Here is a 16,152-nt window from a genome sequence, read left to right on the forward strand (position 1 = left end):
TGAAAGGAAAATCGTTCGCGTGGCTCTCTGTCGTCTCGTATACACTTCGGCTTCCTTTCCCTCTTCTTTTACTTCCACCGCGCCAAATTCACCTTGGCTTTACGGCGAGAAGCATCGAACCGAGGCCTAAATACTCTGACGTTTAAGCGCTCGAGCGTCTTTTTATTTTTGTGTTTCTCTGCTCCTCCTGCTTTCGGAAGCGTCTATGTGCAATAGATATTTGTCAACTCCGACAACGAGCACAACTTCGTCGATAATCCTCACGATCTTTTGTTTATTCGTCCCTGAAAATATGGTCGAATATCGATTTTCTTTGGCCTGCACATTCGGTTTATTCATCCTTCACAACTTACGAGACTCACCCGTATTCCAAATAGCGTATTATCAAAATAGCACTCGACAGCGTACCGCAAGCCATCGCAAAAAAACCGATGCACAGAACGACCAACGCGACAATCAAACGCCAGCCGAATCGACCGAAGCTACCGTATTGACTGACTATGTAAAGAATTGCAGGAATTATCGTCCCGAGCGTTGCAACGCACAGAGCTCCCACGAGACTAGTGAAGAGATGAAGTTGCGGGATAGCTGCTGCTAGAGTACCTGCATCAAAGAGATTCATTCAACGCTCTTCGCCTCGTTTCTCATTCATAGCCTCAATCTAATGACGTCGATTGTTAACTACATGTGATAGCGGTCACCCCGAAACGAACTAATAGATTCCAGAAATAGCGCGATCCCTTGCAGGCCCCATCCTGGAGCGATGGAACCGCGTAGTCATCGTAGAGGATCGATATTGGCATGTAACACTGCAAACCGTACGACAAATATATCGCGACTCCTTGCATCACCAGCACCGAGAATGTTCCACTGTCAGAAAAACAAAGCGAACAAGCCTCTTTCGTGTTCAATGTAAAAATGTTTTACGGCTAGAAAAATCTTTTGCATTTATAGATTTAGAATAAGAACCATTTTATTCAAGGCTCTGAACGGATGAGGCTTGAATATCTATTGACAGATGGTTTTGAACTTTACTCTTAGATGAACCAGGCAAAAAATGTGCAAGGGCAAACCAGGGTTCGTGAAATGGCTCGTTTGACTTCGAAGAGGCAAACATGCCGAAGCTTTGCGTTATGCACGAAGATTATGATTCTCTTACGCGTGATGCTCAGGATGGTTGCGAATGAAATTCGCCAGTGAATCGGACCCCCATTGAGCGTATACCACAGAACCGACGATCACGTGCAAACCTATCAAGAAACCCATTCCCCAATTCAGTACTCCACAAAATTTCGTATAGTTCCATGGGTTTTTCATACTGTGGTCTATCGCTAAAACCTGCAATAAATTTATCAGTTTATTGTCAATTCATTTTCAACTTTGTCATTATGATCATGATTTTCATTCCGATTCGATTAAATTAAGCAATTCGTTTTGCATTCTCAATAGTTTTCTCGTTTTTAATGCAAACCCAAACAATTTGATTATTCTTCTCGTATGATTCGATTCGATTTTACATTTTGTAAAAAATCATCAACGTCCGTCTACATTAGTTCTGAGTAAATATGAACGAAGGACGTTTAACTTGCCAATCCCGGCGAGCACATGCTGAAAAAAGCAGTTCCAATAAATTTCGGATACGAAGAAACGTTCTTTTCGATGAGAACCCATTTTCCATTTCCTTCCTTGACAGCGTATATGGTGCCGACGATGGCAGATACGACTAAAAGTCCATTTGCGATCATAGAAATTGGTGCAAAATTGTTCAATCCTTTGATCAAATTCATCAGGAGAAACAAGGGGAATATAATTAAGGAGTAGAAGGCCTGATTTATGGTTTTTTCCATGTCGATGCATTCTTGGACGATTCCAGAGACGAAGACAACGTAAACGGCGCCGATGCCGAGGTAGCAGGCGAGCATTGCTACGTCGATTATCAGTCTGATTCGAAAAAAATTGCCTCAATGTTTTCTTGAATAAAAATTAGTGAATTCGTGTGTGAAATTATTCAATTAGTTCCCTCGAAGATACCCACGTTATACATTCCGGCGATATTCGACCTTTGAGAACACCAGAGGTTAGTGTGACTGAAACCAATCTGTCGTAATTTAAGGTCGGACTTTTGTCGCGTTTGCACATGAGGTAATGCGTTCTCATGAGCAGTTGGAGAGAAACAGTAATGAGAATTCCCATGACGATGGTACCGACTATTCCGAGGAGCATTCCAACACAGGCGAATGCATTTGGTATTGCAAAGAGACCGGTACCAGCGGCGCTCTTTACCAAATTAGCGAAGGAGCCAAGATCACTGTGAAAAATGCTACATGACGTTTCAGAGGTTCGGAACTCGACGGATTCGTGAGAAAAAAAAACTGTCTAGTTAAAACGTACGAAACGAATTTTCGTTCACTTCGATGTGCCCAGGGATCGTAGGATTCCTCAGTGTCTTCCCGTGGCGTTGGCGCCTCGCTCAGAGGAATGTCCACGGGTTTTGGAATTAGGGATTTCTTCGGAGTTGCCCTATTTTTTTTTATTGAGTCGTAAGTGATAAACGATGATGAGAGTTATCAGAATAAGACAAAAATATGATTTTAGCTTTCACCATTTTTTAACTCACATCTCACAGTCTCAATTCCCTGAATATTCCTGGAAGATTTGCACTAAAAAATGGTTAAAACCTCAATCCACGACGCGGTTGAAGTTGTCTGTCGGACCGTGTCGAAACAATCAATCCATACCCACAGTAACGAAGGGCGTCAGTATTGTAAAAGCTATTATTATATTCTTATTCATTTCCCTCCTCTCGACAACACCAACCAACAACTGTCAAAAAAATAACAGAAAATCTGTGTTACGTGAGCAACTTCAGTTCTTACTTCCTAAGAATTTCCGTCTGCTGGCTAAAAGCTCGTAAACCAGAATACAATCGTGCTCATAAAAGTACAGCCGTCGCAATCTTGCTTGCAGGATTTTCAATCGAGTTCCCAAAACTTTGGTTCTTCGAGCCAACGATGGATTAAGAGTGTTCGGAGATATCACTCGCTATTCACAATTTTCCGTGACGTTGGAAATCATCGTCGAATATATAGTGGCTGACTCAAGGATCGTTTTTCGGCAAAAAGGATTCCTTTTGAAAATCCTGCTCGTGTATTTCAAATAATTTAGAAATAAATGAGGCTCACGAATGAGAGAGATTGCGAGGTTTTACCGTCACGTGCGCGAAGATACGACTTTTGTCGATCTGATATCTTGAGCGAGTCGGCGCGAGTTTTGGGCCGTATCTCCCGTACAGTTTTCCACGAAGAAAAGCCGAAGAAGGAATGTGCGTTTGCGAATAGAACGAGGTTTCTGACTAAGCGTGATCGCCAGATCCCGATCATTATTTCGCTCGGTTTGATTGGGTCGACCGAGTTCTCTTGCTCGGGTTGACCGACTTACCGGTATTGTGGCTCTAGGGGTTGAACACATGGCTGACGCGGCGGGGCCCGTCAGATCGGAGGAAAAGAGAGGAAGAAATAACACGCACACGTGACTCAATCTATGTACGAAACTCCCGATGTATGTGTGATCCGCGTCCATTTCTCCTGAGGGATTTAACGCCCGAGTCGCGCTCGACCGAGCTTTTTCCCTCTCTAAGTCGCCCTTCTCCCTTGCAACTAATGCCTATCCTCTCTCGATCTCACCCTCAATAGCTCCGATTACCCTCTTTTTCACTCGAACATATAAAAGATGGGCGCGAGAGGATAAAATTACGATATGGGGCTAACGAGAAGCTGAGGAAGATTCTCCGTTACGAGGGTGCTGGACACCTCGAAACCAGATACGAATCGTGCGCAGCAGTAAAACTTGAACAAATGCAATAATCCATGGAAACTTAAATTGCGAGAGTGCGAATTTGCTGCTCGAACCAAGTATTATAGTTGGGTCAAAAAATCGTGGCGACCTCGACGAGATTCGTGACCAAAGCAAAAGTTTGGTTGATTCGAACACTCAATTAATTGCCTCGCGAATAATTATGAATCAATAAATGTTATTTATTCGACGCGATTCGTTGATCAATAGAAAATATTTGTTGGATCAGCAAATCGTTGTTCTCGATGTACGCTCCCGGAAGTAAATCATCGCCCGACGAGTATCTGCCGCACGGCGTTAGAACGAATGCGTTGATTCTTTCGATTTTTTATGTTCCCCTCACAAAAAAGCTTTCACAAGAGTTTTATTAATGGGAGCCAATAAAGGAGAAATTTGATAGAACTGCGCCGACGATTGGTCTGCGAATCACAATAATAATACAACTGAACCACACGCCAGGACATCTGGACCGTTCGTTCAGTACAAGTTCACTCTTGCATGGTTTAATTTGCCAACACGTTATTTGTCGCTCTGGGCGCGACTCCTGGGCTTAACAAACCCGTCCAAGGAGAAGAAGAAGAGTGAGACTGGTGCGTGCAGTCTGGATCCGTAGATGACGAGACGATTGGGACGGATTGAAAAAATAGGAGGAGTTTAGGCTGCACGAACGTTCTCTCCATTCACATGGGATGTGCAGTTGCGTATCAAGAGTGGTAGGGAGAGAGCGAGAAATTACGAGGAGGAATAAGTAAAAAAGAGAAAAAATTCTCGGTATAGGCAGCGCTGGGGGGGGGGGGGGGAAGGGAGGGGAGAGATACGAAGCGGACTTGGCCGGGGACAAACCAGGTTGGACGTCAAGCGGTGCGAGACTGTGACCAAAATCCACCGGATCCCATGCAGTGTTTACACTCGAGATGAGATGCCTCCTAATGCTAATACGGGAATACTCGCGGCGTTAATGCGACCCGCGACTATAGTTACCTACACGAAATACGGACGAATGTGTGCGCACATAGGCACGTTAGGTTTTTCTTAATGCTCAATCGCAATCCAATGAAAAGTGCATGAATGGCAAGCGATTATCGAGTCGAACGGGCGCCCTCAATGTGTCCGCCGAGGCGTCCGATGCTGGTAACCCCGCTGCGTTAACCGACATCGAACGAGAGCCAAATGGTACAAATCCTTCTTTTTCTTTTTTCATATATATTTTATTCCATTCCTCGGTGCTACTGCTTCGCGCCCTTTTCACCCGCTTTCCAGAGAGCTATTGCTCTCGCGAGTGTGTTCCGATCCTCTCGTTGCTCCTCTTCTCTCGCCTCTTCGTCTCTTTCCATTTTGTTTTTTCGACTCCTCGCACTCCTCCGGAGGCCATTTTGGTCTCTGCGGTGTTAATGTCGCGGGCGAAGCGTGATCGGTTTGGCACGATGACCTCGCACGAGCTGTCCGAAGCACGCGCGCCGTCCCGGCCGCAACCGACGAAACATAATTTTTTTTGCCCAATCCTCGCAACGAAGCCTCGGGCTCTTTATCCATTCATTCATATCGTTTCGTTCAATATTTTCATTATTCTTTTAAAAAACACACAAATTCAGATGTCAGCTCAAAATGCTGCACAGCAGACGGTGAAAAAACGAGTCGACCAGCCGGAGGCCTACTTTTGATATATAAAATGCACGAGCTGACCGATCAGAGCTTTACCGTTATTCGATTTACAAAAGATATAATTCGGTTAAAAAAGCCAAAGAGAATATGCGGCGTGCTGAAAAAATCGTGGATTTCCACACGTTTGAACCGTTTTTATTCGTTCCCCGTTTTGTTTTCCTTATCGGAGAAAAGCGTCTGCTTCCGACAGATGAAAATTGTTTATACAACCGTATGATGCATCAGCCGTTGCAAGCTTTTCGGAGACCGCTGTATTGCATTTGACGTTGTTGTTGTTGTTCAATTTATTTTCACAATCATTTTACAACAAACCCACGCGCAAGCCGCGACACGCCAAGATTTTTTCGAACATGCATTGATCTCTCAATCATTCCCTTTCCTTATTCGCGCAGAGCTACCAACGATCGCCAAAATATTTGCGAAGCGAATAACCCATCGCGGAAATTGCGTTGTTTCCGGCAGAATTTTCGACCTCTGAATTCTCGAGCATAAAAAAATGACTATACGAGTCCATTTAGAGTGTTCCACGCAAGCGATTTTGTTTGCCGACACGTTCGCGTTTAGATGAGTTCTGAAGGATCGTTTCAGAGTCAGTCAGACGATATCGAAAGAGCCGATGAACACTAAGCACACGTGCTACGTGTACGTGCACACACCGATGCATCAATAGATTTATGCGATAAATATATATATATACATCTGTATACAAATGTTAAGTTATGCGCCGATCGTTTTTCCCTCGAGAGCTCAACGGATACTTGTGTTCACCAGCGCCCCTGGAGGTCCACTTTTCTCCAGTATTTTACGAGTACAACTCGAGGAATCGAGGCGACGCGTGCAACACACGCCTTCGAGATCTCCCCAGGTGACTCGATTCAGTCAGTTCTTTCTCACCCGAGGAATGGACACGAGCGGTGGAAACGATTTCTCCCACGTTCAGTGGTAGCATTTACGATCGATGGGTATTGGGAGAATTTCACGCTAAATTTGAGATTTCTGTATTTATCAAAAACGTGTGATAATTTTTCTGCTCGGCACGAAGTTTGCGACTAATTTCGGGACACATTTCTGATGAGATGCTGGCAAAGATACGAATTCCGGGTCGCCATCGTCACATTCGAACAAGCAATGCAAGGTAGAAGCCGTTATCATTGTCGTTGACAAGTTTTTTCCGACGAATATTCGATAATGCTCGCTAAAGAGAGTTCGCATCAGGGAAGGATCGGGGAAACCGGCGAAATGAGATTTTTTCGAATCTTTCCAGTTAATTTATGTGTGCATTAAAAGGGTATTAGGATCAGCAACAGATGTTTCATGGGGTCATGTTCTCTCCTCCAATCGTTCGCGCTATTGGTCGCTCTTCCCGCTTCCGTGTTGAATCCGTAATCCACCACGAAAATGCCCCGCGTAAACTGCAAGCGAGAATGCTGCTTCAGTGTTTTAGAAGTCTTTCGGAACCTGTACTCTCCCCCCCCCCCCCCCGCCCGTCCCTCTCTCCTCGTTCTCTCAAGCATTGGACTCACACTCTGGAATAATTTAATGACGCCATACACCCGCCTCTTGTCGGCTCTTCGAAACCCGTAATAATAAAACATCTATATATTTATGCGCTATAGAAATACATGCGGAAGGTTTATTCTTGCTTTCGTTTTCTCGTCATTTCGTGCGTCGTCATTCTTGATTTCACGCTGTACAACAACAGCAATGCACACGCGGTTAGATTTTCGTTTGTTCATCAAAATGTCCTACGACCAAACGCGTTTCAGCGCAGAATTTTCAAGGAAGTTCATCTAGTAATTGAATCAACGAAGGGATTTTTATGAAAAATATTTAAATACAGTATAATGAATGATGGGAAAATGTTATGTCGCAAAATCTTGAGGCCCGAGAATACCTTGGTCGTGAAAAATATCTTAAAAATTTATATGTTTTTAGCTTCGTAAAGTCCGTTCGATACTTATAAAGCTCGCAATTAATGATTTTTTTTTCGAAAAATTGTGATTATTGGGAGGTTAACCCACGTGTCACTCTCACGATAGCAATGTTGGATAACCGCGCGCTTTTTGAAAGCGGAGACTACGGTTTCCGAACCACACAAATGATACCAGAGACTTCCAATAAAATATGAAGGACGGGTGAGAAAATATTGATGAAATTAATAAAAGCTTGTTTTTTCACATGTTTTAATAATGCCAAACTTTTGAACCTGATTGTGACACGAACGCGCGCGGAAATAACGACTTTATTGACAGTACAGTTTACGAGGTCGCGCGGTGTTGCCAAACTCACTGGATCGACAAAATGAATAATGGAGTCGCAATAATTATTCTTTCGACAACGAACGAAGTAGGTGAAATGCAAAGTATTGGGAAAGCAATGACGGCGTCGTTTCATCAGTTTTGGAGTTTTTCCGTTCCGTTGTGCTACGTCTAATTTCGTGTCAGCCTTCCCAAAGACTTTCTCGAGCCGCGACCAAGCGAAGAACGATTCAGGCATTGCCGGAAAACAGCTCCGTGACTACGTTCCCTCGTACAAATGGATGATGAAGCTTCTCACAACGATTGAGAGCCATAATCACACGATTCGAATTCAATATTCGTGCACCGAAGATGCCGGAATCCCGACGAGTGTTCAGCGAATCCACAAACGTTTACTCCGATTCTACACCACCATCGACACGCACGTGTAAACAAACATAGAGCAGGATTTTTGCCATCGAGGATTCGTCAGGCGTCTCGGTAAACCCGCGCGTACTCCTGAATTCCCAGCGTATTTCGTACCGAGGCTGCGCTCATAATTCGTTCGCGATGAAATCCTTTTTGCTTATTGTTTGTCTGCCCGTTAAAACTGCGCATAGACAAATGGACAAAATCAAGATTCGCATTACATGATCATAGCATTCGTTTTGTTCTTTTCCCGTTAGAGAAAAGCCGCCGCGCGCAGTGGATTGGAGGATTAGAGTGAAAGGATTATTGTTAGCTACATACAATCCTCGGAATTTGCCTCGATCCGCCCTCCCAACTGAACAGTCGGGTCGCACCATGTATCCATGGACGTGCGATATAGTTACATGCAAAAGTGTTGTGTGTCATGGAGGGAGTGTGCAGGAATGTATACCAGAGACGTCGTCGTTGCAGCGGTGCTATTCACGAGAGTGTGAAAATGTTTTGCAATTCCGTGAAAGCCGCGAGGAGTGTGCGTATACAAGCGTGCCGCGTGCTGGGTGTGTGGGTTGCACATTCTGCAGGGGGTTTGAGGTGGGGAGTGGGTGGTTGGTGTTGCAAAGCGCGCAACCGGACGCCGTCGCGCCGGGCGTTCGTGTGCCCACCGCGTTATTCCGATGCCCTGTGAGCGGGATGCTGTTCTGTGTGCACTCCTGCGAACGGCAGGCCAGCCGCAAAAGCGGATTGTGCCGGGGTAAAAAAATGACGGGGGAAAAACACGGAAAGACAAAAACGTGGAAGCGGCTGAACAAATGCGCAACGCGAAGAGAAAGCGAGGCACAGAGTGAGACGTCAATCGGTGGTTATACGCGCGTCCTTCCAAAAAAGCAGAACTTGTCCTCTCCCCCTTCGAATTTCGCTGCGGAACAACGTCGAAACATCATTCCTGAAAAAAAAAAAAAAAAAAAAACAGAGGAAAAACGAATGTAGAACGTAAAAAAAGTGGGATATAAACGCGCGTACGTGACGCGAACCTTGACGCATCGTTGAACACTGATGAAAAACAAATCAAAGAATAAACATTAAGACAAGAAAAATATCGCGCTGTTGAATGGAGACGAGACGAGGATTCGACTATGAGGGAACGGTTTGCTTCGATCGGAAGCTCGTCGCGTAGACTTCTTTAATCTGCTCACTTCATTAAACAGAATTAAAAGTACGTACCCTCGATTTTGCATAAGAGAATGAAAATGCGAAAACGCTATGACGTCATAAATCGGTATGTTCGCGTATATAAGAGTGCAGCAGGGCTTGTGCTGGCTTTTCTTTTGCACCCTGGTCTTATCTTTTAATACTTGGCGTCGAGCCGCTACCGCGTCTCTCGATCACAACGAAATTTGTATAGCAATGTCTTTCGCGAACATCGTAAAACCCAGTTGGTACGACAACGACCTGGATTTTGAAGCTGCAAATCCTTCGGACAGGTTTGAATTTAGTTATCGGTTCCATCCGACACGGATGTTGACTCAGATATATAAAATGATATCCGCAGATCCATCGAAAGAATTTGTTCTGCCGAGAATAAAAGTGGAAAGCTGCGCGAGCTAGCCTGCGGCGTGTGGGCGCGTCTATGCGAGTTCGTAAACGCACAATGCTCATTATGCCTGATTACATGTATTAAAACAATAAACAGGCGAGGGTCGGATAAGAAAATAAGAGACGAAAGGGTGGCTAAGGACGAGAGGGTCAGAAGAAAAAGACCGCGAGGGAGAGACGTAAATATATACATACGTATATATAAAAGCGCAGCTATACGCGCGGAGGAGTTAAAACAAGGTGCGAGAGGGTTGCTCCTCGACAACGCAACTATATACGAGAGCATAATACTATTCGTCTGATGTATACGTAAGTGGTGTGCTATAAAAAAAAAAGGGCTTGGAGGGCATTGCGCTGCCTCTGAAATGATGGGATTTAGGGCTTTTTGTTAGCGAGCCGTTATGGCACACTCCACGATATGGTTATATATGGATATCGAAGGGAACCGTAACGAGACGAGTCCAAAGGAAAATGGTCGGGACGATCAAAGGATCATCCCTCTCCGACGATCGTCGCGTCAAAGGAAGACTCGGCGTGCTTGCGTTACTTTACTCTTCGTGAACTTAATATAACGCGCACACGCATCACCCCCGCGTTCCCGGCCCGTCGTTCCCTCCTTTTGCAACGTCTCGTCACTCGCTTCTTCTTCTTCTTCTCGAGAGGGCCCCCCCCCCCCCCACCCCACCCCTTCCAACTGTTTCACCCTCTTGCGCGTGCAAACGGAAAAAGAAGAGAACATTTTTTTTACTCGCGAGCCTCAAACGCCTAACCACACACGGGGTGGTTCGCGCGAGAGAACACGTTAACGTACTCGCCCCCTCCCAGCAGAAGACCTCGCGACAACCTCGCAATATACTTATATATATATTTATGATGCGGTGTTGCCCAACGGGCTGCTCGGGGGTGGACCTTTACCGGGTGGAAGCACGCACACGCGAGCTGTCTATATGTTTCTCCTCTTTTATTCCTTGGCAAAGCGAGCTCGAGCAGCGTGTGGAGACTGCAGTCGGTCACCCTCGCATCCAGAAACTCTCCTTTTGCCTGTATACCGACGAAGGAAAAACCGGACTCATTGACCTGATAAAATACACTGTGTGCTGGTCAACTTCGAAAGGAAGATTCCGCCGTTGGCGCGAATCACTTTTTCATCAGGACGAAAGGCAGATCGTTTGTTTTACGACGTATTATAAAACTCGAGTCAACACGTTTTTTTTAAATACTAGCACATTTTTGTCAAATTATTCAAAAATAAATATTTAAACGAACTTTAATGAAGTTTCTGATAAAGTAATTTAAATAAATTAATTCATTGATTGCATGCAACTACTTGTACATCAAGTAAGCTGTGGAATGTATGATTATGTTTGTATGAGGGAACCATTAGAAACAATTTTTTAATTAATACATACCATGAAATGGGGTTGTTTTAATATTGAAAAATCATTTTATTCCTCTTAGCTGTACTTTTCAAGCACTTTAAGGGACGTTAAATAATTTCATTATGATGACTAAATGTTGGTTTTTTCTTACGTGCTTGTCATTCCCGAATAAGCGTATGGAATTTTACAGATGATTGAGGATCACACATTTTCCAATATGTTTACGTTTATCCAGAATTTTCTAATCACCAATTATTTAAATTCCAATCGAATCCAGTAGAAAATTGGGAACTGAGATTCTGAGTTTGAAGTACTTTTTAAGCAACATTAACCAAATGTATTTATAAAATAAACTTTTTTATCTATATGTAAGTGTATGAGAATCAAATGAAACGAATGTTTGCAAATCATGCTGACTTCAATGCTAATGAACCGTCACTCGTGAAATTCAGTGTAGTATTGATATATTATTAAAATATTGTGCAGGCAACATCACATTTTGTGTGAAAAGTGAATCCCACGCCGAAAAAAAATTTGATTTTAAGATTACCTGAAAGCTAATATACATCTGAAATAATATTTTCACCGAGAATAAAACAAACGACTCCATAATTGCCCTTCGACTACGGAGATTCTGTTCCATCAATTTTTTACCTAATTGAATGTTATATCGGCTGGCCAAATTTAATTTCGCAAAATTCTTCTCTTTAAGTCGTATTTGAAGTCCATTAGGAAACAAGCTCCTCTCACTTTCAGTTTCTTCCAAATTTGCATATTTGTTTCTAAGCTGGAATCGTGATTAGGGAAGCTGTGGTTAGTTGCGTATATGGCATTTCCAAGCATAAAAATAATGATCCAACCAGAAATATTGTCAATTAGCTTTTCATTACAGTAAATAGCGAGAACAATAAAACTCGCAAAATTCGATATTGCGCGCACGGATTTTTTTTAGTTAGGATACTTTCATTTTGTGATATTAAAGCGCATCCAAGGAATCTGTGCCCGAATAAAAAATGTGATATTCGCGTTTGAGAAACACGGCGGCCTATCGAAATGAATGGAAAAAGGCGGTATAGGGACGATAAAATTTAATGAGAAAAATACGTGTTATGAGAATAACGCATAAGTGCGTCCTCGTTATTCAGTGCAAAGTCCTTTTCAAGCGAAGGAATCCGACTGCAATGTATCTCACACCGTTTGGTAGCATTGCGAACCAGTTTCACCGTGCTCGCGTCGAGGACCCCCGTTGAACTTGGCGGGATACCATCGGGAGTTCCCGCGCGCGCCTTCGGCGCCGTGTACAACTTGTCCCGTTACCGGAACAGGACTCCCCGAGAAGAGCCCCCATAGCACGTACTGTGTAATTTGAAATCTTCTCATGGAAAGTTAAAGCGCCGGTGTTCCCTCCGGTATATAGATATTCATCAAATATACACATGTGTACACACTGCTCTATCGCCACGTGAAACCTTAGCATCGGGACTCGAGAAGGCCGCTTGCGAGAGCGATCACGCCGCAGCACCTCCCTCCTCATTCTCGCACTACAAAGAGCCACAAACTACCAAGAAATTCACCCTGCAATCATGCACACACATACTAAAATTATAGCGTACATAAAACACTATGGAAAAGTCAAACGTTCTCAGGGATCTAACAATGATTCGAGGCGTTACTCGTCGGTTCATCGACAACAATAAAGACATTAGAAAACACCAGTAAATACGGAGATCCGTAGCCAAAGAATAATGCAGATTTTAGTAAGCCAAAGATGCGCATGCTTCACAAAAGTAATTGATGCTTAACGAATAGTTGAGAAATTATTTTATTCGTACAATTCTGGTATGTCAGTATCTCAATTCCTGAATATTGGATCCTTCGTAATGCATCATTTTTACGATACAGTTTCTGAACGCTTTACCTGGGAATCATCCAATAGAATGAGAAATTATTCAACATTTGAATTATGCTTTTTATTTTTAAAGCAAACAAATCGGGACCAGATTCGTGAACGAAGCACAACACGAGATATAACCAGGATTGGAATTCACCGGCTCCTTTAAATCCGTTCAACATGAGTGATCATTCTAAATACCTTGATCATGTTGGAAAAGTTTAGCTGAAAAAAGATATTTAATCGTATGACTCAAACGAATAATTACTCAAAGTTGAATATAATCGATATACAAAATAACTCTAATATCCCAAAACAAACAAAAACGCACACACACACTCACACGAACGTATCAATGCGAAGGAGGAAAAATTGCAGGGTCGATGTTCTCGAGACATCTCGAGATGATAAAAACTGTAAACAATAAATTTATAATGAAGCATTCCGAATCTAGTAATGAATCATATTTATCCCCAATCAACGTTTCACATGAATATTTCAACTATTCTCCATATTCCATTGTTTACAAACTTAAAGGTCATTTCAAATGACGATTATTATTCTCGTGGTTACTCTGTCCATGGGTTACATTATTCATCGGTTTTTTTATTCATGGTTATTTTGTTCATTAGTTATTGAGGCTGGACACCGACTAAAAACTAAAGCCCATGACATTCGATCTTAGTGAGTGTCTCCATCAGTCATTTTGCAACGCTAGAAAATTTCTAGGATTCATAAAGAGAATTAAGTATTCATTCACTATAGAAATCCACAAAACAATAATGCTCCGGAAAACGACGCTGAAGTTTCCAACGTTGGAGTCCAACGAAATGAACGAAAAAAATGTTTGTAATTCACCAATTTTTTATTTCATGAATCGTTGGTGCAGCTTGAAAAACTACGAATCGCAAATTTGGCAGGGAACAAAATAGGAGAATTACTGGAATTATTGAGAGTTTTTTTCGATCATTTCGTTGGACTCCAACGTTGGAAACTTCAGCGTCATTCCGGAAACTGGTTATAGGTGTTCAGACCCGAAAGTGCTCTCGAAGTTTGGCTGATCCGCCGTTGCTGCGAGATCTAAAGTTTTTTATACAGTCTGAATTCATGTACAATGGTCATTGAAGTCCAACTGTAGAATACAGTAAAAACAGGTTTCCGAAGTTTTTGAATAATTGCAGTAATGATGATTGAGAATACTCCTCGGAGAAGGCAATCCCGAAGGGCCATAGTTGTCACGAGTTGACAGATTCACGCGTTTCACACGTTGATGTATCCGTTATCAATTGTTTTGGAGACAGCGTTGCGAGTGCTTCCATGGAGAATTTTTTTTCGTCGTCGAATATTGTGTACACAGGAGGAAAAGCAACAACAGCAACTCTACACCGCATATAGTTGTGAGGTTGGGGTTGCTTTCGGTCGTGGGTGCTTCGTCTCATGCGGAACGGGTATACGTGCATCGCTATCGCATCCCCTATCTATGCCCGACTGTGTGGCCCCGGTTTTCGATAACATTGATGACAGTTCCGCCTCCCACCCTCCTCTTTCCCTCTTTCTCTCTCTCTCTCTCTCTACGTTACGGTTATAATTCTGTAACATTAGTTAATACGCAGCTCGTATGGCACTGCTGATGTACCATCAAGATTCGTCCGACCCTCTCCCTCTGGATGTGCTATACAATTTCATCATAGGACGTCCGGCTCGCCGAGCACTGTGCGCACACAGTATTATAAAAATGGATTGACGATTCGTAAAAAAATTCACAAGCAGCCCCCGTGAAAACTCAAACCCCTGACTGGCCAATCCGATAAGAATAATCGGGAAAAAGTGACACGAGAATACAAAAAGATTTCTTAAAAAGCAATAAGCACCCTCGGTGCAACACGACTATCGCCCGGTTTACAATATTCTCCTCGACGCCTCGCACATCGTCGAGATAATGATCTCAAGGGTGCATTTGTAAGTATAAATGTATAAAATATTGCATTCCACGTACACAAATCTACGCTCCTGCGTACGTGTGTGCAATGAACGACCAGCACGCGTCGACCCTTATCCCGAAAGATCTTAAATACTCGTGACGCGTGTCGGTCACGAAAATGGTCATCATATTGACTCTCCGAATGATCTCGTACGAGAGTTCCACTCGTGAAATCGTGTACACGTTCAAAGTGCTCCTACGATCGACGGGCACAACTATTTCGCGACATTTTCCTGGGGTTTTCTCTTTCATGTTCTGCTCGTTCTCTTTTTGTATTTCACTAGTAACGAGACAAGCGCTACGCGTCAGTAAATAATTTCAACTTCTTTGCTCCTGGACTATGCTGCGTCTTCGTCCTTGTTTTCAACTTCCCACTTCTTCGCTACATTAGTGGGCGGATTTTTCTCCCTGTTTCACTGTTCACAAAGAATTGATGGAGGACTTTTTTCATATTTTCATCAACCAATTACGAACCCTCGGTACGATCGACGTATTCGACGGAATCTCTGCAGAAATTTCAACAGTTCTGGTATGTATTTGGATATTTTATGGAACTGGAGCAGTCGCCAAAATCCATCACATTTTTCAATAAACATTTCCTCGTTTACTGGTACAAGTTCAATCATTTTTTATCTCGTCATCCTGCGATTTCGTGTTCGAATTCACGATGGTCAAAGTTACGAAAAATATTGTGCTCACGAATGAAATGCACTGAAAGTACATTTAATGCTTTATCGATAACGCATGTTTAAGAAAAGCCCCGCACAACTATCGTATTCCGCAGTCGGGAAAGAGTCCTGAAAACTGTGATTAACCGTAATCATACTCGGAAATTCCCTCCGGAGATCACAGCCGTAAAGGCGAAAAGATGACAGTGAGAGAAAGCAGCCTCGACTCGGAGGTTTGAGAGAACGAGGAATTACGAGGGCAGCTAGGCGTTGGGAGGATATGTGGGAACAGTCGTAGGGGGATTTGTACGTCGGGCGTTTTATACCATACGCAGTGTATATAGAATACATGGGCAGACTACGGAGCTCTCTGGACTCCCGGTTAGTTGGCTTGTCAAAGAAGCGACGTACTGACATCTCTATTATCACGTATATACGCGACGTTTCTACATAGCAAAGG

At 43.3% G+C, this 16,152-nt stretch overlaps 1 protein-coding gene across 1 annotated transcript; it reads right to left on the bottom strand.

Moving 5' to 3' along the window:
- Positions 1-358: 358 nt before the first annotated feature.
- Positions 359-3,468, bottom strand: LOC122405714 (proton-coupled amino acid transporter-like protein CG1139). The gene is made up of 9 exons (XM_043410619.1): positions 3,439-3,468; positions 2,739-2,823; positions 2,625-2,646; positions 2,392-2,520; positions 2,036-2,308; positions 1,590-1,941; positions 1,160-1,338; positions 686-870; positions 359-603 (listed from the first exon to the last, which is right to left on the bottom strand). Exons 1-9 carry the CDS (start codon positions 3,466-3,468, stop codon positions 359-361), a joined length of 1,500 nt encoding a protein of 499 aa, XP_043266554.1.
- Between the last annotated feature and the right edge of the window lie 12,684 nt (positions 3,469-16,152).

This window comes from Venturia canescens, chromosome 2 (assembly GCF_019457755.1).
Source record: "Venturia canescens isolate UGA chromosome 2, ASM1945775v1, whole genome shotgun sequence".
Classification (NCBI taxonomy): Eukaryota; Metazoa; Arthropoda; class Insecta; order Hymenoptera; family Ichneumonidae; genus Venturia; species Venturia canescens.